This window comes from Phalacrocorax carbo, chromosome 2 (assembly GCF_963921805.1).
Source record: "Phalacrocorax carbo chromosome 2, bPhaCar2.1, whole genome shotgun sequence".
Classification (NCBI taxonomy): Eukaryota; Metazoa; Chordata; class Aves; order Suliformes; family Phalacrocoracidae; genus Phalacrocorax; species Phalacrocorax carbo.
Genome location: NC_087514.1, coordinates 118,199,687 through 118,226,232, shown reverse-complemented (window position 1 = coordinate 118,226,232; position 26,546 = coordinate 118,199,687). Strand labels below are relative to the sequence as shown.

At 40.4% G+C, this 26,546-nt stretch overlaps 1 protein-coding gene across 3 annotated transcripts in view; it reads right to left on the bottom strand.

Annotated features, from left to right (window-relative positions):
* Positions 1–26,546, bottom strand: part of MYRIP (myosin VIIA and Rab interacting protein) — a 236,577-nt gene that overhangs the window by 119,544 nt on the left and 90,487 nt on the right. For all 3 annotated transcript variants that reach the window (XM_064444043.1, XM_064444040.1, XM_064444041.1), the window contains exon 3: positions 5,471–5,692. In XM_064444043.1, the coding sequence (XP_064300113.1) occupies positions 5,471–5,692 (222 nt within the window). The remainder of the gene's footprint in view (positions 1–5,470; positions 5,693–26,546) is intronic.

The following is a 26,546-nucleotide window of genomic DNA, read 5'->3' as shown; positions in this document are numbered from 1 at the left end:
CATTCAGAGGACTTCTAAAAAAGCAAAACAAGACCAGTGTGGGTCCAGTGAAGACAACATGCATCTGCCAGAGCTAAAACTTTATCTTTTTCGCTGTGCCACACAGCAAATGAATGTTCCTGTCAAATTCTATCTCAAAAGAAAAAAACACATTTCCTGGCATTTACATGACAAAGTCACAGCTTCCAAGTTCTGTAGTTCTTCTCTCTAATGTCAGACAAGGACCTCTGATGGCAGAAATACACAACTCACACAAAAGTATACACAAAGCTCCTAGCTTTCTTTAAGGCAGACTATCTAATGGGTATTTCGGCTTTTTTTTACCAGATGGTTTAGCCTGTCTGAAAGCAAAACAAGATTGCTAAGCAGCATTATACCTTCACTAGCTTTCCACAACTAAGTCCTGAAACCAACTGTTTTGTTACAGATGAATGCATTAACAAACAAATACAAGATTCAGTTATTTACTGGGTGTACTTCGTTTTCTCAAGTGTCATCCCAAGGTTTTGCCAAATGTTGGTATGTGTGTGCCCCTCAATTCCAATCCCCCACCCCGTAGAGACTGTAGAGTTTTACACTAAAACTTACATCAGCTAAGCAGAAAGGATGTATCCTTTGGCAGGCTGAAATCACATCTGCCATCAACTTGACCATGTTTCCACAAAAATATGCTCCTGACATTAAAGCATATTACAGTGAATGGGCCCCTCCAAACAAAACCATCTGAAATATAAAGATTTTATTTAGGACTGTTCCTGGGGCTGGCAAAGCTCCAGTGTACTTGAAGGGTGTTAAGTCTGCCCACTGAGCCTAAATTTTTGTTTTCTGTTGCAATTTTCATGTTATCATAAGCATTGCTCCATTTTTGTATTAGCATTTATCCCAGTACATGCTAGTCAGAGGCAAATGTACTGGGCACTGCAGGTAGACTAGACCTTAATAAATTTTCCTCAATTCTCACTGTAATTGTACATTTTAAAAAAATCAAATGCGTGTCTAATTAATCTAATTCTAATTAATTTTCAAGTTCCAGTAAGACAGTTACATTTGCTACTGATGTAAATTGTTAGAGTCTAGTTACAACCCTACTTTCAACTGGGCACCACAATAAGCTCAAAAGAAAATGTAGGGAATATTCAAAAATAATTCTGGACTGACAGTCTATGGAGATAATTTGTATTCTCTTGCTTTTTATATTTCAAAGCAACAGTCAAATTTGGAGTATGAAAACCAAAAAGAGAGTGGTTCTCTTAAACATTCAAATAAGCCTGTGATGCAAACAACCAGTGCTTTTTGCACAATTTTTGGGACCCATTTTGAGCGGCTCATATTAAGTCACTACTCTGCATGAAGTGTGAGTGTATGCAGTATGGCCGTGTTTTTCATTAGTTAACATCATAAAGGAGAAAAGGAGCAGTGCCTAGGTCTCTGTCTTTTAATAACTGTAATTGGCAAAGGACCATCAACAATATAGCAGCTGTTATGAAGCAGAATTATGACTTCCTGCAGACCAGGTGATGCCCCCTTACTCACAGCCTGGCCCAAGGGAGCTGAGCAAGAGGCTACTAGTTGATGAACTGTCATCATCTGAGCGAGGTTTTGAGAACAAGTGAGAGAATCACACACAGCAGATGGATGTGAAGGCATGAAAGAATTAGGTGGTTCATGCTCCCACTCACAACAGAGACAGAGACCCTTTGATATGCAGATGGCAAGACCAGAAGAAGGGAACCAAAAATGCAGAGGGATTCATGCATGATATTCATGAAAAGCTGAGGTGGACAGCCACATGTTTGTGTGCCTTATTTTGGATGGGTCTGTATACACCCTTCCTACAGTCCAGAAGTAAAATATGACTGGCTTAGAAAACCTTCAAAAATACACATTTTAATGGCTTACACTAATTTTTTTTAGTACAAGTGTTAAACTAGAAAGCAGAGTAACACTACCATTGTGTGCTGGGATATGGCTCCTTGGGGGTTTGAAAAGAAAAGTGGTCTCAAACAAATAGAAAGCACACCCTAGTTTTAATAAATGAGCAAAGAACCCCCCTGTCTAGCACCAAAAGTGTTAATCCAGAGGGTAAAGAAACTGTGCCTAGAATCTAGCTCGTCAAGAGGACTTAAGAGATACAGACCTCAGCAAGTTGCTCAAACACATTGTCTTATGGGCATCTAACAAGGAGACATTGTACAAAGCTTTGTAAGAATCTGAAATGGACTATACACAAATTTAAAACTTGAAATTAATAATATACTATTTTATCATAACATACTTAGAAATTAAGAAGATATGTATATGAGAGGAAAAAACCCTAGAATGCTAGTAACAGCATCCAAGATAAATCTAAACCAAAACGCGTTAGTAGAATGTGCACTAAATCTGGAAAATTAGGAAATTGAAGGAAGGTTCTCCAGTTTCTCACAAGATCTACACGGACATTGCTGTAAAGACATTTCTGAGCATTGAGATTCTATACTGAGCTGAATCCTGTAGCTTTAAAAAGATGCATGGTAACAGGAGACATACTTTGAAGGAGGTCAAACACCACAATTTTCATTGCCTAATTGATGACTTTACTGCTTTTGGAAGAAGCAGAGACTAACTTTTTGGCCCAACTTCCTACAAATGTTCTGTGTTTCAAATGCTGACCTGTGTATTTGCTCTCTGCTAAACATTAATGTAGATCTCTGCGTTGGAAGATGAAAACCAGCTTCCACAGAACAGGTATCTCCACTAGGGTCATGCCTTGAGAGACTAACTCAACGTGACAGATTTTCTTTAGTGTCAAAATCTCAGTGCAGGAGTCTACCAGGAGACTATTTACAACCTGCAAAAGCTGATGTCCCTCTTTTAGAGGAAGATAATGGGCAATAAAGTAGTCTAAAGAAAAAGGTACAGCTCACAGAAGGGTTTTAAATACTCCATCAAACTCAAATGATTTTTATGCAATGTACTGCTTTCCAAAAAAAATTTTAACCATCTCCGAGTCATTGGTTCTGATTCCCACATCATACTGGAACTTTTTAGAATTTTCACATGCGCATATAAACAAAATGTATCTTCGTAATTCACCTAATCTAGAATCTCAAGATCTAATTTATAAGGTGAACCATCTTTACAAAAATTTATGCTGAGAATGCTTTATAGCCTTTTGTACAGCAAGAAACTGCTGCTGACATCAGAGAACTGGTTGACATATTCTAAATACATACTAGAAATAAAACTCAGGATTATTCGAGCACTGCTGAAGAGCACAAACATCATTATGGGAAGTCTGAACTGTATATGTTTGTACTTTTCCAGTTTGACCAAACTCTTTCTGCAGAGAATTACAACACTAACTGTTGCAGAATTAAGCAAAAACGATAGGGAGGGGGAGGGGAAAAAAAAAAAAAGAACCTGAAAATGCAGTCCTCTCAGATATTTCTAGCTCACTATCTGTTGTGCAGTAAGATATGCAGACAAGCAGCCGCTAAACAGAGAACCACCTCCACTGCTTGTGCCTTCTTATTAAAGGCAAAAATAAAAAGACATAAAAGGAGGAGCTGGGGAGGGGCAGGAGAATACACTCCATGCTCCATCTGAGGGATAAGTCACTGAGAAAGCCACAGGAACTCAAAACACACTGGTGGTGTTTCCCCCTATGTTTTTCCCTAGAAGAAATACTAACTGATAGTTAAAACCAAAAATACCCACCACCACCCCCAAAACCAAAAAAAGCCCTCACCAAACCAAAACACCTCAAGCAGCCCCCGAGGAATGTCAGCCCCTGCTTCCCCTACATTCCCCTATAGCGATTTGTAAGTCACACACTCCAATAAATAAACCAGACCATAAAATTATTAGCAGAAGCATTAGTTAATTTATTCACTGAAAAATAACTCAAGCTGTGTCTCAGGTCTCAAAGAAAATGTTTATAACTGAGTTACAGGTGGTGACTCTGAGGGCTGCACAGGATTGTGGGAAAAGCACTGACTTCAAGGGTCAGAAATAGCGTTTTTGTAATACAGCTACAGATGTTTCTTCCAAAATTAAATTCTTCTGATACTTTTTTGTGGACTCAGCAAAAACTATTTTAAGTGCAGTTCATCAGCATCCACGAACCTGGCTGCCTGTTCTGTTGCCTGTATGGGTCAACTCAGGAGAAGTGGAAGAAAGAGGTGTAATACGAAACGGTCGAATAACTAGTAGAAACAAGCACTGTCTCCACAGCTCTCTGTGTTGCTGGAAAAGATACTCCTGTCATCGTTCTTCCTCTTCCCTTGGGGAAAGGGTTGTACGTGTAGGTTTTCCAAGGTAAAAGGCAGAGAAGGAGCAGGTGACCTGGAGAATACAACCTCCTTTGGGTTCAAGGGCTGGCATTGGAAACACAGCATCATCTATCTGGGATCCCTATCATTTTAAGGCTGAATGTCAAAGGGCACACGCTCCATTCACAGATACTATGTGAAAGCTTAAATTTAAAATGGGTCTTAATGGGAAACAAGTGGGAGCAATGACTCTTTTGTGAGCACAGGAATATAATACAGAATTGGAAAGGGACTCGGCCCCTGTCTTTGTCCTGTGTTCTCCGCTAAAGGGAAAGACAAAGAACATACAGCCATCTTTATCACATTTGCTCAGCTGCTTTAGTCACCAACATTCAGAATTAAACTATGAGGAACATACAGAATTAAACTATGAGGAATCAAGTTATTTCATTCACTCTTCTTGTCTAAGTAAAAAGGCCTTGCTCAGTGCTATGTCTCCACAGCTAAGGCTGCTTTTGAAACCTGGCCTGCAATGTAGACAAGAAGGAATGGCCCCTTTCCTGCTGTTATGTATTTGCTTGATTTTGCTTTGTTTTTCTGGTGCTATCTTTAAATATTGCATCTCTGTTAGCCTTGAGAGGATGAGATAGTAAACCCTCAATACCCTCTGCAAATAGAAGCCTGGCAGCATTTTCTTAACAGACATTAAGAATTGTAACAGGTTGCACTGCAATTTTGTCTTATTATTTGCCAAAGTAAGCCCAAGGCATCCCCACCAATAAGCTGGCATCTAGAAAAGCACTCCAAAACACAGTCACAGCTGGATGATCTATTCACCAATATTCTTCCTTCCACTCCCCACCCATCAGTGGGATTTGCTGCAAAATGATTAACTGCCTTACCACCATCTGTGCTCAGGTTCCATTAGTAACCCAGGCATTTCAGGAGATCCCAGCCCTGCTCAAGCTAAGTCCAATTACTGCTTGCTGATCCATCAATCCAGCTAAGCAAGCCTGGAAAATGCAACAGGTAACCAAACACTCTCAGAACAAATTAACCTCCACAAAAACCAGGCACGTCATACCTCAGGAACAAATCAACCCCTACATAAACAGGTACTTCATGTCCTGCCAGCGTTAAATACTGACAAATACAGGGAAAAAGCTCAGGTCAGGCCACAGCTGCTTTACGTAGGTTGCTGAACAACAGGCCCTTACCTTGCTTGCTGGCAGACGCTGCAAATCCAGGCCTTCTCCTTCTTCTGGTAAGAACTGCAGCTCTTGCAGATGTTGTACTTGCAGTCTTGGCACTGTCGCTTGCTGTTGATAAGGAACGTGAAAGGGGAGCAGCAGCGAATACAGCAGTGCTCATTGAACTTCTGCTGCTTGGAAAGGATGCTGCACTTGTTACCCTCTTCATCCAACTTCTGCTTCATTTCACTGGAACAAAAAGCAAAAGAACAAAAATATGAACAGAATTTCAGTGGGAAATCTCTTCGCCTTTCTCCTCTTTCCATATCTTCATGTTATACTCTTCGAATAACTTTTGCAGGTGTGAAATAAATGTCAGAAATCCATATTCTAAATCCATAATTGGGAAGCACAAGCTCCTATATTCCCTGGAGTCACCCGTAGCTGATCATTTAAACTCTCTGAGTCATGAACCAGGGCAAACAGTCTCCCATCACTCAGCTCCAGCGAGAGTGTCCTCAGGGGAGCCAGGCCACTGCTCCAGGTACTCCAGCTGTGCAAAGCCATAGTGTCCTTTGAGAATTCAGGGCTGCATTCAGAACACTTTACAAATCAAAAACCAGCCTATGAAAGGCAAAAAGCTTGGTGCACAGGAATAAAAAATCCTGCTGATCAACAGTTTTGAAAACTGAAGTGCTAAGTTTGTTTTGCTCTGATCCATGGAGTTATATTATTCATAATAGCTGCAATTTGTCAAGGAAGGTTAATCACATACTTCATTTCAGAAAGATCTGGTTGCTTTACTAGTTAGGACCAATACTGAGCCAACTGTTCATGGAATTGTTTGCAGATCCCCTAAAGTTTTCTGTATTCCTGCAGAAAAGCTCATTTGTTAATAAAATAAAATAGAATAAAATAAAATAAAATAAAATAAAATAAAATAAAATAAAATAAAATAAAATAAAATAAAATAAAATAAAATAAAATAAAATAAAATAAAATAAAATAAAATAAAATAAAATAAAATAAAATAAAATAAAATAAAATAAAATAAAATGTGCGTGTGTGTTATTCAGCAATCTGCTATCTCCCATTTTACTGTGCTTTTGATATTTCACCTATTAGGCAATATATCCTAGGATATGTGTAATAAAAAACATCCAGAAGGAACAGTTATGTAAGCAGACAAGTCTGCAAACTCATCACACAGTTTCTGGCATATACGACTAGTATATACATTAAGTGAAAAAAAAAAATTAGGATTCATGAAAAACATGTTAAATAAAAGCTTATAGAATAGTGTGCATGTACATACATTCGTTCTTTCAATTTCTCAGAATTAGTGGTGGCTACCTTGCGGTTTCCAATTGCTGATAAGAACCACTTATAAGACTAGAGTAACATAAAAGTCTAAACAAAATTTAAAGGTACCACAAGAGATATCCTAAGTTGCAAGAAGACAGAGCCATGACATGTTCTGAATTACGCTTAAATTAATGCTTAAAAAAAAAGAATATACTGATTGCATACTTTTTCAGGAACTCGACCAAGATCATCTATAAACACCGTTATGAGCCAAGCCTGGAATATTAGAGAGACTCACATTACTGGACTAGACATCATCTTATTTGCTATTTCTGACTCAGATTCATAACTCAAAATAAAACCAGCCTATTTTATGAAAGTCTGACAGGTCAGTCCTAAATGTCAAGTTTAAAAGGCAATTAAGGCAGTGATCTACAGCATATAATTTTTGAACTTGCACATACATCATATTTAACCATATTCCAGACACACACCTTTTATAAATTTAAAACTTCAAAACGATGTATGTTTCTGCTGTTTGTCCCCTGTTTGCTGTTTGGCTATCTTAGACCAGCTGCTCAAACCCAAGTAAATACTCTTCAGAGTTTCAAGTGAGTAATATTTCTTTATGATTTTTGTCCAGCTGGCAAAACTTAATTTTTCCACATTTTTACAGAATGTAAAGGTGAAAAAGGTTATGAGATTATAATGCAAAAGAGGAAATGCCTGAACTGTGCAAGTCAAACTGCCTTCTCATGTAAACTGATAGAACTATCCCACAGATTAAATGGGATGGTTGGACTAGTTTGTGTTATCCGCATTCCTCCCTCCTACCATGGTACCGCATGGACAATTTTTCTAGGGGAACAGGAGAATAAGTGAGCTGTTCCCCATGTCACTCGTCCATCCACAGCCCACATCCTGCTCTGCACCAATGAAGTGAGACAGAGCAAAGCTTCTGCACTGGAGGTCAGGCAAGAATCTCGGGTCCCAAAAGAGCAGCTGGTGAAGGTGAGGGCTACACGATACAAGGAAGAAATCCGTCACAGAGAAGAAGTGTCAGCAACCCAAGATGCTGCAAACCCTGCTTTAGGCTGGAGACCCCAGGCAGCAGTTGCTGGCCTCACCGTAAGATGAGAACAGCTAAAGAGCTGAGGTCAGGAAGAGCAGTGAAAGAAGAGATTTTTGTCTTCAACACAGCTTTATTATCTCCCAGAATTAGTAACACTGGTATTTGGTAGTATCAGCCTGCACACTCAACACTGGCATGCTTAATGGCATTTTGAATCCTCATTAGGGCTCTTATGCACGATAGCAAGATAAACCACAGAAGCAAAGCCACCTATTAAAGCACTACAATAATGCTCACACAATATAAAAACAGGCAGTTTCATTCATAACAGAGCTAATAAAGCCTGATACCTAGAAAAAGCTGAGCACACACTGAAGCCTTTTCATCAGTACAGGCATTAATTACATCTCACTCCTCTATCTGGCTGTCAACATTCATTACTTAATATCACTGAGGCATCTGCCTCACTGCTAAATAGGACTAAAATTGGCCAGCGGATTCAAAAAGTCAATAGATATGGTTGGGCAGGCTGGCAGAGAGAGCATGACAGAAACAGCCTCATTTCCACAGGAAACCAGGCAGAACAGAAAAGATAGCAATGCACATCCCTCGACGGCTGTAACAAATTAAGGCCCTCACGCACTACCTGCCAAAGGCTATTCTGGTTTCTGTGAGGAGTCAAATGGCAAAAGGGACTGTCAACAGGACTTGTCAGTTGAAGCCAAAAGGCTACTTTCCACACACTTTCCTTGGAAGTAAAACATGGGTTTCCCTGTGAAGCTGAAGTGCTGCACAACACTGATAGCCAACGGAATCTGCCTGGTTTGAGGAAAATGACACAGTCAAAGGGAAAGGTAGGCTCTGGTTTACTCCCAGCAATACTGAGAATACCTCACTTGCACATGGCTTCAGCTGGATGATTACTGTAAGCAGGATGATTAATCTGAGCTCCAATCTCAATATACTGAGAAAGTTTGTAGTGCTGCAATTCAGGAGGTACAAGTTGAAGTTCAAGGTATCCTGAGTTTGAAAGTCCCAGACTTTACCTTCATATGTTCAAATAGCTTGGTGCAAGAAGATTGTAACAGTGGTCTAAGGAAAGGAGCACAGTCAACAACAGTGATCCTCTCATGCAGTGAAGCTCACTTCCAAAAGGATGGCAGTCACCTGTGCGGGAGCTGACTTTTTCTAAAAGACAGGTTGAACCACACAGCCATTGCAAGCATTCCCCCTTCCTCCTCATGCAACACCGTTTCCCTCAACAAAACACAGATGAGGGGGACGGGACAGAGAAAAAGCAAGAATGTGTGTGCACTCATGTGCGCTTACTTCCCCCAGCATTATAGTACCTTCCATTCTTGGGGAAGTATTTATAGGTATACATATAATATGTGTACAAATAAAACAAGGAAAAAAAAGACTCTGCACAAAAAAGGATGGAAGAGTGGGAACCACAAACGACAGCATTTATTCACATCACTTAAGCCACAACTGATAGTGCTCAGCTATTATGGTTATGTGTAACACAGTAATAAGGATCTGCGGAGAAGAGAACTCCTGCTGTTTGAATTAATCTAAGATTGGATTTAATTTCCTCTTTTGAGTGGCTGCATTTCACTGACTGCCTATGAATACAAAAGGAGCAAAGAATACTCAGTAGATAACCACCATGCCTTCCACCAAGACTAATTCTGTCAAAGAACATTTTATTAAACTACAAGTTCCAAAATATATAGGTGCATACTTAGATTTTTTCCAGAGGCCTGTATTAATTAATCTGCAAGAGTCTGCATAATAAATATGTAATTAATTTTACTCAATGTTTTGGGTGATAGACTCCTGGTATGTAACCCTACACAAAGTCAGGTCAGGAATACTTTCTAGCATAATGCTTTAGATGTAGGTTTTGCTATTATATTCTGAGGGTGAATAGTCACCTTCCCCTCTTCACCCACTACATTTTTTGTTGCCCTTCTTTTTAAATAGCTTTCATCATCATGATTTATTCATTTTTAGTGTCTTAGAGGATTTTAACTGAATTTGCAAGAAGTACGATATTCTGCTTTGCTGTTTTGTACAGTGTTTTACAAATGATATGGTAGGTCAGGTATCATGTTATGCTGAAGACAGGTCCTGCACAGCACGTTGCAAGGGAAGACACTGCTGAAATGTGGCTGGCGAGTTGTGCAGACATGCAGCACGTCTCACTGCATGGCTCCTCCTCAACACCTGGGCAACAGCCGCTCTGAAAAACCTTGTCTGGTAAGTCATCTTTAGACTCCATGAATTGGCAACCCTTTTGTTTCTACAAGTAACACTGCTTCAGACTTGTAAATGTACAACACCACCTGGCAAACTGAAGCTACAGGATTGTTTTCCTTGCTCTTCACTGCCACTGATTTAGAGTGATTTGTCCAAAGTCTCCAGCTTTTTACATGTTTCAGTTTATCTGCTGTACAATAGCAGTAACAGTAAAACTTGCAATGGCAAAAATAAACTTGTTTGATCTAAATACATAAATATATACAGAACACCTTTACAGCATCTTTCATTTAGTGACCATATTGTCCTCTCCTGAATACAGAAGTACAAGCTTGTCTGAGAAAAGCTTTTCTTCTTTTTTCCCTATTCTCTTTTATAAGTTGGTTCTTACTTTAACTGGCAGTGTGATAAGGATGCTTGTTTCTCTGAGCTACAGTTTGACATTCACAAAGCTCAATGGCTGTAATTATTCTATATTTTAATAATTGAAACAAATAAAAATCCTAGATGGCCCTGTACGCTTCCCCCCAAGAGGCATCACTGCACACTCAAGGGCTGGGGGCAGGTGGAGCTATAACCTCAAACTGCAAAGTCAACAGCAATATACATGTTGGCAACCTGCCACAGTAAGATAATACTGTGAGGTTTAAAAAAAGCTGGAAGGAAGCCTATGATGTGTTTGAGAAACACATTTTTAAAAGTCACTGCTACATATATAGGACTAGGATGATCAAACTCCAAGCCTCTCCATGGGGGCAGCAGTGGAAGGGAGTTAATAAAACAGCAGGACTGAAGGCTATCTGACAACAAAAAAAGCTAAGGAAACCTACCTGCTTTCCATATAACATGGAGAACAGTTCCTGGTGGAAACCTGACAGTTGGCTTGATTCACCCAGTGATTTGGGTAGCAGAGATACCATGCCTTTTTTTCTGTAATAGATCAGCAGTTGAAAGAGTTGCCTGGAATGTGGAAGTCTAATTTAGGTCTCTGCTCTATGCAAAGGAGACTTAACATCCTCACTACCACCAACAGACATCAGGTTGAATGGCCTCCTCAGGCATTGTTCTTATTTGGCAAGATTACCATTAAGTTATTTACAAATATTCACTGGAGCACAGAGCAGACAGAAACATAACCAAAGCAGCCAAGGCACTCACGAGGCCAGGGCACCTTGCCTTAGGAAACATTTAGGTATTCCACAGACAGCAGTACACCACCGATGGTTAGCGCATTCCTCTGGGAGGTGGAAGATGAGGTGAGGGTGTGCCCAATAGGTTTTGTTCAAGAGTCCAGTTTTGGGAACACTGTCCAATTACCCTATAAAAGCAGCCTCACACAGAGGCATTTATGGGAAAGCGGTGGGACCACTACCACTGGCAGCAGCAGACAGTCCTTTGGAAAGGATTGCAACATGTATTAGTCAGCTACAAAGCAGCATGCCAAGCTCCAAGACCAAGTCTGTATAAGCAAGTCTGTCTGCCAGGCTCCCCAAAACCCGGCCTCCGCTCTTTTCTGAGGGAATGCCTCCAAATATCGGGCTGTGGCCAGCTTACGGTCACCTCACACCAGTCTCCATTTCAGACTGGCACCTGCCAGTTTAAAGGCAAAGTCCAGCTGGTGAGGTTCCCACTTGCTCTGCTGCTGTCTTGTGTGATGGCCAAATACAAATTTTCCTACTGTTTAGCCACCTTTTATCTTCCCCAACAGACAGAAGCAGTTAAATCTATTCTAGTTGCCTGCACAGGAAAAGAGGAGAAAGGAAGGGACAATGATGCTAGGAGTTTTTTGGTAACTCCTGTTTCCTTCACATCACTCCCTCCTGCTGAACAGAGGAGCAGCACTTTGACCACAAGTTATCAAAGATCGGTAAAACCTTTCTCCTTCAGCACTACAGATGAAGGCTTCTGTTTCCAGTCCTCTTAATTCAAATTACATCTATTTCATAAGATAATCTACCTTTTATCCACCTGGCATTGGAGCCTTTTGTCCTTCACAGACTAGTGAGCAGGCAGCATATGCTGCAAAATGCTTTTCTTAGGGGAGCAGCGTTCTGCTCAGCTGTGTAACTGGTTGTCTCTCTTCTCTGCATTTGTTTGCACTATTCTCACCACTGAGAATAGATTCAGAGTAGTCCATGAAGATCACCAATTTGTCTTAAGACTGGTTTTAACCTTAGTTTGACCACTGTTAAGAGCCTTAAGACATTTTTTCCCTCCACAGAAGAGAATGGCTTCAGACACTCTTCTGGCCAGGCACCCTTCATACTTACCTACATGTACAAGCTACTGTGACATTTCACTTAGCACGAGATCTGGATATCTACGTAGTCTGGCGAGCAGGTGAACAAGTCCTGGTGTGCCCGTTCCCAGCCTTTCACAGAAGCTATTTCCACCAGCTGCACCTTACATTTTTCTACTCCCACAGTCAGCCCAAGACTGGTCTGTTAGGATGGGAGTTTCCTTGGGATACAGAGATCAGCTGAAAATAAAAGTTCCACCAATGCTCTCTAAGATTTAATGCTGGAGGACAAAGGGCTTTTCCTATTCAGAGGCCAAAGTGTACACAGTATTCCTGCCTCTGCTCTACTTAGACCTGCCAGATGTACATCAGATGCTGGGGTGGGGTTAAAGCTCCTTTCACCCATGCGGGACCTGACAGCATCTTATTCCTCGGTTACTAGCACAATAAGGAGTCACAGGCTGACTCTGACTGAAATTTCTGTCCCATTCACATTTTCAATTTGATGTTCAAGGTCCCATATTGTGATTACTAGAAGTGGTTCCCACTCTGCCCTTGTTTCCCCTCTCCTCCTGACTACCCCCTCCACCCCAGCTCCCCCCAGAAGCAGACCAACCAGGTTAGTGCAATGCTGCTAAATTTAGGGAAAACAGTGGAAGGTTTACAGCCCCTCTCTGATCCCTACCCAGGAGTTAACTAGCCAGAACTGCCAAGGAGAGCTACTTACCATTTCATCCTCTCCATGCTCTCTATGCCACAATGTGTGGCATAGTGCAAATAGTGATGAAGCTATACCCTGACTGGGTCATATATCTTTTCCCCTGCTATATGCAGTAAGAACCAAATTCTCCCAGCTGGCATACGCCTCCATCATTATTTACTCTCTAAAGCTTCAGTGCTCATTTCTTTTACCTGCCTCTTCTTCTCAGGCAGTTTATTCTTCTCCATCAGGATGGGCATCTAACACAACTCTCTAGTCACAGGCAGTGCTACACCATCACCACACGCACCTTTAGCTTCTCTTATGTCTTTACTAAATTGTCCCTGGTGAAACTCTGCTTGTCTCTCTTTAAAAAGTAGAGCACAGGATAGTACTGTGCCCCTTTACAGCAAATGCCAAGTTAATTAACTACCTTAATATGATGTCTGTTTTTTCTAGGCTCACAATTATTCCTCATGCTATATTTAACACTTAGTATGTCTATTAGTATTCTACATGTTGCTGGTGCTGTCAAAAAGCTATGCTAGTACACATGCAAACACACTACTTGCAGGTGGGGACCCTTCAAGGAACACACATCACTTCAATCTGTGCAGAGATATCTCGATCCAGCAGCAGTGGCTGACTTTCAGGGAGGATTAAACAGCAGGGAGTGCACCATAAATGGGAAAAAAAAAGTAACATCAAAAAAACCACAATGCAAAACACAGGTATTCGGCAGGAGGCAGGGGGATGGGACACCTCAGCATTCAAACCTGAGAGGCTCATAAATAGTTATAAGTCACTTATATCAAAAATCAGGAAGATTAATATTTCACAGCCCAATTACACCAAGTGCAGTTTCTTTTATCTAAGAGCTTACTAGTATCTGTTAAAGGCCTTTCCAGTTTTTAATTTCTATAAAATTAAATTCCTTTAAAATTAGTGGGTATTCCTATCTCACTTTTTTTTTCTTTCTCTCTTTTCAAAGGTAGGAGCAAACAGTGATGGTGCTGCTAACTGACGATCTTGTCCCATTAAATTCTTTACAATTGTTGTCAAAGTCTTCCCCTTTGTCACTTAACGCAGAAGGCCTATGATGACATCTAAATGCGACTACTGTATATTCAGACTGAACGCTATGTCCGTACCACTTACCACATGGCTACCAACAGTGTGAGCCCTGTTAAGGAATCAGTAACAGAAACAGACATACAAAAGGTGAGCTGACCGCATGCAACTTCAATGCCATCAGAGGTCTCATAGGATAGCAAAGTATTTAGGAGCTTAGGATAGTTTTAGGTTTAGTTAAGGTTAAGTGAGGTACAAGAAAAAAACACTATTTCAGTATTTATTTTAAACAAGTCTTTGCAACAACAATGTGGAGACCAAATGGACTCCATATTTCCCTACTGACATAACCCATCTGCCTGGACTGATATTCATTGGGCTGAATAAATTAACACTAAAAGAGAAGTGTATACCCTACTTTTAGAAAATACAGTTATCCTCTACAACCGGAGACAGCACTGTAAAAAATAATCAGTTACCTGCATAAAAAAAGTATCACGGATTCTGGGGACAATCTCTTTCTAAAAACAAAGAAATCCAGTAGAGCAGAAGCACTGTTGTTGTGGGGTTGGTATGTTTTGTTTGTTTTTTTTACATTTGCAAACACTTCTGATAATAGGAAAAGAATTGCATCGACACCTCCATATTTCTTATTAAGTACCATAATATAGATGTCATGAAGGCCAACCTGGGGAAGCTTTGTATTAATCACAACTGAACCAGTTAAACCATTGATAAATCCAGAAAAATGCCAGCATACTCAACACTTAGCTTTGTCTAAAAAAAGCATATCAGGCTCTGCGTTTGCTAGAGAGAGAATAAATTCAGTCAGCACCAAGATAAGTTGTGGTTCACTTGCCCCAGACCAGTACCTTGCTTGTCATACCTGGCTCTAACCCAATCTGTTAACATTTTCATGCTCAGGTGAAGCCATTTCATAAAATGAATGATTTGTGCTGTGTTACTCTATAGACACTGTGCTAGTGGCTCTTCAGGGAAGTTTCCTTTTCTGTTGCTGGCACAGAGACTGTCAATCAGCCTCTATCATCAGTTGGAAATGACTGACATGTCAGAGTGTAGATAAATGAAACAAATAATATACTGGTATTATTTTAAATTCCTTCTCACTTTATAAACCTGTAAATTGTCAAGAGACTGTATTTAAACCCCATTTTCTTTTGTCATATTGGATATCACAGGAACAGAGACCATCCACTACATTTAACTGATAGGCTTTGAAATCTTTGGGGAAGTGGAGGAGCGAGGGAGAAGCACGTCTTGAATTACAAAGCAGATATTTTGGGGAGCTCTGGGGACATCAGAAACCTCTGCAGGAAAGCTGAAACGATCTTTTCCAAGAAGCAGTGCTGTGAGTACAGACTCCTTTGCCCTCCCATTCTAATACTGCCACATAGAACACATGAAAATAAATCTGGGTTTTAATAGAGTTTTTTCCTCACTCTTTTATCTGCCCTCCTATCTCAGTTAGAGACTGCTCTGCAGCCAGGTAGGGTGTTCTGAGGTGAAATACACCAGTATCGGGGACAAGCACTTCTGCTGCAGGTGCAAGACCTCCTGGTTAAATCCTAGGTTTAACTGATTGATTGAGAAGGGCCAAAAGGTGTGCTTCCATGTTGAACATCAACTGCAAGTGATGATCAGGCAAAAAGTTTTCTTCCTTTCTAGTACTTCCATCCTGAACCACAGACCATTACTATCTGAGTCTATGCGTCCAGCCAGTATTCATCCACTTTATAATTTCACTTATATACGTCATAGCCCTGCAATGTGACTACAAAACTGTAAGCTTCTATTAATATTTACGTTAGCTTTTTGTGATACCTTCCTCTTAGATTACAAGCATGTAATACTTTGTTGTACTACCCTACCAAACATCTAACAACATAGCAACAAGTGGTGTTCCCCAGGGCTCAGTGTTGGGGCTGGTCCTGTTCAATATCCTCATTGATGATCTGGATGAGGGGATTGAGTGCATCCTCAGTAAGTTTGCAGATGACACCAAGCTGGGTGGAAGTGTCCATCTGCTGGAGGGCAGGAAGGCCCCACGGAGGGACCTGGACAGGCTGCATCGATGGGCTGGAGCCAACGGTATGAGATTCAACAAGGCTCAGTGCCGGGTCCTGCACTTGGGTCACAAGAACCACATGCAACGCTACAGGCTTGGGGAGGAGTGGCTGGAGAGCTGCCTGGAGGAAAAGGACCTGGGGTTGTTGGTCAACAGCCACTTGAACATGAGCCAGCAGTGTGCCCAGGTGGCCAAGAAGGCCAATGGCATCCTGGCTTGTATCAGGAATAGTGTGGCCAGCAGGAGTAGGGAAGTGATCATGCCCCTGTACTCGGCACTGGTGAGGCCGCACCTTGAGTACCGTGTTCAATTTTGGGTCCCTCAGTACAAGAAGGACATTGAGGTGCTGGAGCGTGTCCAGAGAAGGACAACGAAGCTGGTGAAGGGTCTAGAGAAGAAGTCTTATGAGGAGCAGCTGAGGGAACTGGGGTTGTTTAGCCTGGAGAAGAGGAGGCTGAGGGGAGGCATTATCGCTCTCTACAACTACCTGAAAGGAGGTTGTAGTGAGGTGGGGGTTGGTCTCTTCTCCCTAGTAACAAGTGATAGGATGAGAGGAAATGGCCTCAAGCTGCGCCAGGGTAAGTTTTGGCTGAATATTAGGAAAAACTTCTTCACCGAAAGGGTTGTCAGGCATTGGAACAGGCTGCCAGGGAGGTGGTAGAGTCTCCATCCCTGGAGGTATTTAAAAGAAGGGTAGACATGGTGCTTGAGGATATGGTTTAGTGGTGGACTTGGCAGTGATAGGTTAATGGTTGGACTCAATGATCTTAAGGGTCTTTTCCAACCTTAACGATTCTATGATTCTGTGAAAATATCCTTACAGTTTTACCACCTTTCTTATATGGCTTTCCTGATTATTTTCCTTCCCACATGTGATAGTGATTTATAGTTATATAAACATTTGCTACATACCCTTCTATCTCATTTCCTCTCAATAAATGTCATTTCGCTCTCCCTGAAGCATATTTCTCACTGCCTACAACTAATATGTCAATGTTTCTTGGCTCTTTTAGCTAAAATCAGTAGAATTTTATCTTTCAATGTCCTTTCCAAATAATTCCCAGAAATAAAGAAGTCTATAGAATTGCACTGAATCAACAGCATTGACAACTAGTTATTACAAGTAGTTTATTTGACCCAATAAACTCTACAGCCTAACAGCTTTCTTCTCCCTACCATTTACTAAGGGTTATCCTACGTACGAAGCAGCCAAAGTGTAGTTCCAAAAGTCTCTCTAGCATGTTACTTCTGTATCAGTCAATCTCTATTTGCCACTTTGCAACTCAGAATAGTGTGTTTTGTCACATATTTAATCCTGTCTTTCTTCTCCTTGTTGTACCAAGTGAAAAAACCTAGTTTAATTCTCAGGTGCACCTAATCTTAAAGGGATGAAAACTGAATTCCTGGCCATATTGACAATCTTCCTCTGAGTATTTAACTCTGTATTCATGAACAGCAGAGGAAAGCAAAGTACTCCTCAAACGCTGGCACACTTGCAGCATTTATCTGCCCTCCCTCCTCCCATTTGTCACACTCTGTGCCTCTCCCCATGCCTCTCTCATTGAAGAATTTCACATTTCTCCCATCAGGTCTTGACCTTCAGTACTAGGTCATCTGAAGTTAATGACCTTTTTTGTCCCTTTTGGTTATACCTGAAGAATGATAAATAGAAACAATCATTCTTAGAAATAAAGTGTTGTTCAATTCAAACAGGCCAAAAATATTTAATTAAAGTATTTTTAAAAATGTACATAATCTTCCATCACACTTAGGTGCAATATATTCTTTGCATCACGGGTGGCATCTGTGAGTCTACCTTTCTTAGGAATCCAATTTGTTGCCTGTATCAACTTGAAAGAGTTTCCTTTAAGAGTAGAAACACCCCTACTACCTTTAACAGTTGTTCTCCCAGTGCTCCTTTCACAGTGCCGTCTGGCTTGACCTTATAAACCACAATTCATAGCCTGGCTAGTGTACAGCAGGAGGATAACTCAGACATTGGCTCTGAAAATCTCTGAAATATTCACTATGAGTCATCCTTCCCTCTTCCTGGTTGTACTTCCATCAATTTGCACTAGAGTCAGTGTTGTTACTGAGTCACTATTATTTACTTCCTTTACCATGAGAAAACTAGAGGAGTCTTCCTTGACCCTTCCCGCAGAACACGGAGCAGAATAAACAAGAGCAGGCAGCAGAATGAACAGCAGAGCTTGCTAAGGAAGGTGGTTTCACAGCCTGACAAGTCATAGCATCAGAGGATTGTGTGCGCGCTGTTAGAAAAACCAGCGCAAAGACGTTCATACCACTTTGCATACAGACAAGATGAGTGATGCTTCACAGACGAGGCCGGCTTTCAATATTTGCCTGTCCTGACCATTGCCTTCCCAGGAGAGTGGCTGCTGCTGCAGAACCCAGGTGAGACGGGAACGCTGGGAGAGCCACGTCCTCCACAGGCATGGGGAACACAACACAGACAAATCTGCACTGTGTCCTCCCACATCATTGTCCACCAAGTATTTCTCCACTTCCTGCAACCACAGGAGCCCTAATGTGCCACACAAGGAAAGCAGAAAGCATTACCAAATGCTCTAGGCCATCCTGGTAACAGGGGGTTGTTTCAGGTGAAACTCCTATACAGACCTAGGAAGCACACCAGGCTTATACTGCCTAAGGGGACCAAAAAAAAAAATTAAAAAAGCCCTGCAATTCCAAACTATCAACATAATCTGGCCCAAGAAATAGCAGATTGATCCTTTTAGTAAATTTAAGCCTATAAACAATTATTTTCTTAAGTATAGAAATTGTTTGCAATATCCATGTAGGTTTTGTTTGCTTAAAGACAGAGACTTGTAAGTTTAAAAATACCATATACCTCTGTTGTACACAAGACAGTATTTTGGCAGACAAAAGAACCTGTTTTCACAGAATGCATTTTATATTTAACATGATTTGTTACTCCAGTGTCTTTCATATCAACACCTTCTGGAAGTAGTATCTTGTCCCTTACTAAAAAACCAGATAAATCTCTGCAAAAGGGCAGGAAAATATCAACAGCAACTCCACCTCCCTGTTCAAACACACATACTTAAGGCAGTCCTTTAAAAAGCATTGGCAAGTGCTATTACTATAGTAAAACCAGTATTTAACAAAGACGCAGTCTTCATGTAGCGCTGTTACAATACTTCCAATATCTCACAGTTAACGTTCTTGACTTAATCCAGAAGCTTTTTGTTATGGGAATGTTTCTGCAAATTTAATAACATAGTGATAGTTTAACATATAACGGAATATACAGTAATGGAATGAAAGAAAATCAGTGTGCAACCACAAAAAATATAAAAAGCTAATAATTTAGAATTTATTTAGAAAATAATGGTCTTTATTTTGTACCTGTGACTACAAGTGCAGCTATTTAGCCCTCTCTGTGTATGTGTGTGTGCATGCATGCGTACACATAAACTGCATTATTCAATATCCCTTGCAAATAAAGGCTGGGAATCTCACCCACCTAGTACTCTCCATACCCCATCCCCGTGGGAATGTAGTACCAAGCATTGTCCTTGAAAAGACAATTCAGCTACAGAAGAGGAAACACAGCCAGGTTACCAGACTAGTGGAATATTATGGAACTAGTGATAATTAAAGTCCTCTTGTGCAGATGCTCCCACAGCTCTATGTATCCCAGTAATTCTTCCTCGGTCCTTGACAGTATGCAGGACACAGAAGGCTATATACCATGAACTTCCCCAGAGAGGAGAAAGGATGCAGGGGAACATCAGAAACATGCATTTTTCATTCCTCCTCTCAGTCCATGTGTGCTCTCTGCTTCTTCCCAATTAGTTATCTATCAACCTGAAGTACAGTGAATGTACCTTAGTAAGATGTTTTCCATAATGGTGTAGCAATTGAAGAAACCCAGAAGCTTTTGAAAACTGGAAATACATCTAATCCAACAACTAGAATTCACAAATATTTTCAGAAAGGTAATTAGGTAGTAAATATTTGGAAAAGACAGAATGGTTCTTCAACATTTTTCACAATTTTTAAAATAATGTGGTTTGAATTTCTAAAATGTCAAGTTTTATTCTGACTTTTTCCTAACAAAAGAGTTGCAAATAGTATTATTCCATTCTTTTGTGGATACTGCCATTCAGGTACCTGATGCCTTTCTGTTATTCACTCCCTCATGCATTTTCTCTCTCCAAAAACAGCAGATGGAAGAGATCTCCCTTGTGTAGAGCTTATGGCACAGTCAGACCCCAGACTTGGTTCATGTACTTTGCACAGACCCTCTGGATATGTCTGAACTTGCAGATAATTCAGCACACCAAGAGCAGACCAATAGACTGAACTAGACAGCGCTGAAGGCCTACACCTACACAGTACATGGTTCAGCAGGTTTGCTTCAGGGAAGTCAGTCTGATTCCTCAGACCAAATATTCCCATCTTGCACACAGCCTGAACCTGTCTCAAGACATGATTCATTGGTTCAGAGATGTATCTGTTCAGTGGGGGAAGTTTATAACCAAATGGGGCACATTTGGTGAACACCTGGACATAAGCTTAGTTTCTTCCAGGAGGAATCTAGCTTGTGTACACCAGAACCAACCTGTGACAGAAACCATGGTGTGATAAATGATGATGAGTGGGTTTGCTCCAAAACTGTACAACTGCTCTAAACTGAATGCTAACCTAAATGCAGTCATAGACAACTAGAGGAGTCTCTCTCAACACAGGTACCTGGAATAGGTAATTTTTCATTAACAAGTCTATAACAGCACTGTCTACTGAGTTTGGAAAACCATTCCGATACCTGCAACATGCATAGCCATGCCTCACTGCAGCTTTTATATGTTTCTACATCTACCTTGCTGACAGTTAACAGAGATGCACGATGGTAACTTATAAAGATATACAAGAAGCAAGAAGTAGTTTCTGATTAGGAATTCCTTCTCTTTTAAAAACAAAAATTCAGTGGTGCACGAGACTCGTGCATGGGCTTTTGACAGTATTCTTTGAAACAGCATTAGAGTATCATACACCTGCTTGATGTGTTTCAAGACATATCCTGGATTGCTATACTTAAAATTTCCTTTATAAAGCACTGCTAATAGGATCATAATTTGCACCCATTAATTTGAAATGTGTTTGAACATAACTAATCTAATTCTCCATAGCACTGCATCAGTTCATGCCAGCGTCACTCCATGAATCCCATCACCCTGTGGTACAGAGTAAGATGGATGGGGTAATGAAACAGGAGCCAAAAGCTACACCTTTTGTAGCTACAGCCCAAAATGCTACCAGAAGATGGTCAGGCTGCCATCTTTTATTCAGTAGTAGAAAATGGGTACAAAGCAACCTAGGGATTCTCTCAGGGAAATAACAGTCCTTTCCTCAGACTTTTCTGCTCCTTGCAGATTCTGTGCTTCAGTCAAATCCTCCTTTCCTCACCAAAATTCCAAATGAAACCAAAGCTCTACCAAGCCACTTTTGGTAAATGTAGCTTGGATTTACCTTCTGGGCTCAGCCGCTGGACTGACAGTCTGCGGGCAGAGGACTGCCAGCAGGTAGTCCTCTTCTAAACACCTCTGTAGAGTTGCACTGATCTATCATCACCTGAATTACAGATCAAACCTGCTTCTGATGTGTGACTGTCAGTGACTTACAAGTTAAATACATCAAAAGGAGAACTGTTGGTTTAAAAGCAATAATTTATTCTCAAAACCAAACATTTATTCTCAACAGCTAAAAAAAAGGAGAATATGAAACACTAATCTTTCAAAACAGCTAGAATACAAAAGCATTGGCATCTCCATAAATGCAGGACTACAACTCACGTAATTAAGTGGTCACAAGGGAGTATCTGTATAACTGAAATATATATTGATTTATAACAAATATAAAATGTATCTAATTAAACTTCAAGTGAAGGAAGTTCCCCAATGGGAACAATAACAATATAATTAATATTAATGACTAAAAAATCTAGTGCTGACAAAATAAATATTTCTTTTTAATGAATAAATTGTTCACTTTAGTTTTATACATTTAGGTGCCAGTATGCGAAAAGACTAAGGAGTGACCAACTTGATGCTCAGAGGGTAAGAGAAATGCAAGTGGAGATCTCCTTGAAAACAGTCCTTAGAATGTGTGTTTAACCAAGATTTTACTGCTTAGAAAACGGAAAAGGGGTAACTGTTTTCCATAATATTCCCTAACTGTGGAGGTGCTTTCCACCTGAAATGTGCCTGTCTCCGAACCGTGCTATTTGGGTGCAGGAGGGTCAAAGCTTAGTAAAGCACAAGAAACGAAGCCTCTTTTATTAAAAAGTGAGGTTAGGGCATATAGTGCGACACCCAGCCACACAATACAGACTCTTCCTGTGATGTGGATGCCCCAAACAAACAAACACACCCACACAGTTGTTGGAGTAAGGACTCTTGCACTTTGGTTTCAAGTTGGATGAATACAAGGATGCTGTCTTGGTGCTCCCTTACAGCATCAGAACGGAGTATCTTCCCCTCCAGCCCTATAAACACTTCAGATTTTTTTTCCCTTTCCTTTCCACAGAAAACAAAGCAATTGCAATTCATTTTTGTTTGTTTGTTCATTTCTATAGTGTGTCATACTTTTTACAGCTTTTACACTTTTATATATTTTCTGGCTATAGCATCCTGGAAAAGGTGCAAGTGAAAGCCAGTTCTCAAAATATGACAGAGGGTCAAAAGTAGGCCACAACAACCAAAAGTCAAGTAGTTATCCCCAGAAGCAGGGGCAAAGGAAGCATGCAATCAAGAGTTAGATAGCTGGCAAATCAGCAGCCACTTATATTCAGTCAAGAGCAAGAAAAATGCAGGCAAACATTGAGATAGCAAGATGATGGTTTTCTTCACATATGGGACTATATAATTTTTTACCCAACTCTGTACTGTGCTCCTAGAAATCTTTCAAACCACTGTTCTAGGCCAAGGGTGCAAATTTCAGTTACTACAGCAGTATATGCACAGCAAACATAAAAAGGAAGTATTTTAGCGCTTGCAGCAAAACACAAAAATCCCCTAAAAATCTTGATTGACAGACAATTATTTTTACTGAGAAAAACAATTGCACAGTTCTTGCCTAAAGCAAAAAGCTAATTATATATAATATTTTGAGACCTCTGAAACACAAATTGGAATGCACTGATACTTAAAATCAAGGACTCTCCTTGAGCAAAAAAACTGAAAAGCTTTAGAGGAATTCAGTAAACTGGTTATATCTACGTAAATACAAAAGCAGAGAAAACAAAAGCTCAGGGTACAATCAATAGTTTATCAAAGGAAAGCTTTACTTCAAAAAACAGAGGCAGGCTTAAGAAGAGCTGTTGATCTATAAAAACCATTATTTGAAATCAGCAAGCAATTAAACAAAGCAATTCTCTTTCTGCTAAATGGGCAAAGAACACGCAGGTTGTAAAACACACAATCAGTGATGAAGACTTTCACCTGAAGTATTTCCCCCTTGCATGAAATAGTGACATTTTAAAAATCCCCTTGATTGCAATTCAGTTCATTTTCTGAGCAGTGCTACCACAGAGTCTCTGTCCAAGAAGTACTTAAACCACTCTACAACATACAGTTAAGCTTCCCAGCTCACTTAAAAAGCTGAATCTGTCTCTAACTTTGCAGAAATACCAGCTCACACCTCAAGGCTCATGTTCTAGCATTGGAAGTTAAAGACCAGACACCGTGTTTATCATGCCATCAACTCCAGCACCTAAACTTAGGTGACGAAGTTACACCACGAAAGAAGTTACTCTACCAAGCTTTCTGCTCTCCCACCCTTCTGCAGATTTTTTCAGAGCTCTCCTATTTCTTTTCATCTTCCATTTCATTGACAATGGAGAAGGTATGTTCTGCCAACTGAAAGTCTCCATGAGGGCCACAGAAGGCCTTCAAAAATAAACAGAGATCATTATTCATGTTACTCAGTGTTACTTGTCTGCCGAGACAGATCAAGGAAGCCAGATATCTGCTAAAAAGGCTTTACAGAAATTCATAGTCTGTGTGGATTGGTCTCTCAAGATTCAGCATCACTAAACGCAGAAAGGGAATGCAATAGCTTTATGGCACGTTCATACGCACACATATATATAGTCATATACAAAAAAAAAAGTTAGTACCACAGGAATAACATACTAGCTTGCCTAACAACAGGACACTGTATAAGACCAGGACTCTCAAAATACAACATATAATGATGACCAAGAGGGAAGAACATGTATTTGATGCCTAGTCTTCATCAGTAAATCCTGATCTTATTAGTTATGGAGTAGCATTTGGATGACACACCAAGAGATACCCTGCGGAGCTTACTGGATTTAAAATAGGGACCAATGCTAGATTCGTAATGGAAGTATGAAGTAAAGAGGAATTAAGGAACAAAAATGAGTTAACTATGGACATATTCAGAGCTGCTCTTCCTCTAATACCAGGACCATCTCTCCAGAAATTTTCACACCCAGAATCACCAGAAATTCTGACTCTAATCAAGAAGTTACTGAAAATGGGAAATAAGCCTAACTTGCCCTCTGAATGCCAACTTGAGGCTAAATAACCTGGTGCTACTTCTACAATTACACAAACCAAAGGCCAGAGAGACCAAAAGATCTGAGGCTGCAGGGAGCAATATTTTGCATGATGATGTGTAACAGGGAAGCAGCTGAATGAAGCACAGCTTTGTCAAGCCCTTAATTAGGATACAATTATATTAGAGCCACTACAGCATGTCTTGCGTGTAGACATAAACCATGATGACTTAAGGCAACATGACCAGACATACAGGATATTAGGCACTGCCTGTAAAACTAGCCCTCACAACCCAGAAAAACAGTTGGCTGACTTGGTTTTGTCAAGCACTGTGATGCTGCATCCCCTTACAATCAGCACCAAAGTCACCTGGGTGAAAAGTAAGCCAGATCCCTGAGTTAGTGAGATTCTTCAACACCACAGACAATGAGACATATGATCCCTGAGGTCCCTTCCAACCTGTGATTCTGTGATTATAGAGGAAAAAAAAACCAAAAGGATGCATGGGTGGAGAGAAGTTTTAAGCTTATGTCATGGAAATAATAACAGAGGCCCAAGCTATGAGGTAAATGATGTCCTTCACCTAGAGTAGCTTGGCTGAAAAGTACAAACAGATCGGTGATCTGCCTCATCCGTGTGCCACAGGTGCTAAGAAAAGGAAAATCTCCAATGTCAGTAGGCTTACGTACCCTCTTTGGATTTGCCTCTGCAACATGTCACCAGGTTATTGCCATTGTCAAAAGGTACCTTGCAGGCCCTGTCCTGAGAAAACTGATATTTCTTATGACAAACAAATGCTTTGCAAACTGAATACAACTCCAGGAATGATGCGGTAGATGCAGATGTATCCTAGGGTAGCTGAGAGCCTTGGAACAGCCTTGCAAACAAACAGCACGCAAACTCTGCTGCTTCAGATTAAGCTTCAAAAGAAAAGGGATGACTCATTGATCTCACCATTACCATTCCTGTATGAATCTGAAGGCTCACATGGGACAGACTGCCATCAGTTACACCCAGTAGCTAGAAAATAAATAGACTAAGCTCAAATAACCCTCAATAAATATAGTGATACTATAAAAGCAAGCAGCAGCTTCAGAGATTTGTTGTGTTGTACAATGTCCAGCTAAACCCCAGAACACAAGCAAGCAAAGCAACAAAAAAACCCAGTATCATCATTAGGTTTGGTCATCTGCACTTTCTCTTCAGTACAAGTTTTTCCAAATTACATTCTGAATGTAGGTCTAAAGAAAAAGCTCACCAAATAAAATATAAGTGCTTAACTCTTACAGGAGCGTTATTTTCTTCATTAATATTAAAATAAACAACTCTTATTCAAATCCTTGTTATTTACTCATTACTATATCTATGTGTCAAGATGAATGCTTACAGGTGTACAGATATAAGTGAATATCAAATCATACCTTTGTACGCACTGCATATAAACCTGAGCTGGATAATTAAGATCAGATTTTCAGCTCCTTGGTTATGGTATGCAGAACGACAGGTGCTTTAAAGGAGCTTGGTTTCTAGTGATGGCTTAGCCCTTCTTGAAAATCAGGTTCCTTAAATTTCTTTCTCTCTCCCTCTTTCTTCTCTCTTTGCATACCTCTGTGGTGGGTTGACCCTGGCTGGACACCAGGTGCTCACCAAAGCTGCTCTATCACTCCCCTCCTCAGCTGGACAGGGGAGAGGAAATATAATGAAAGGCTCATTGGTCAATATGAGGGCAGGGAGAGATCACTCAGCAATTACCATCATGGGCAAAAGAGACTCAACTTGGGGAAAATTAATTTCATTT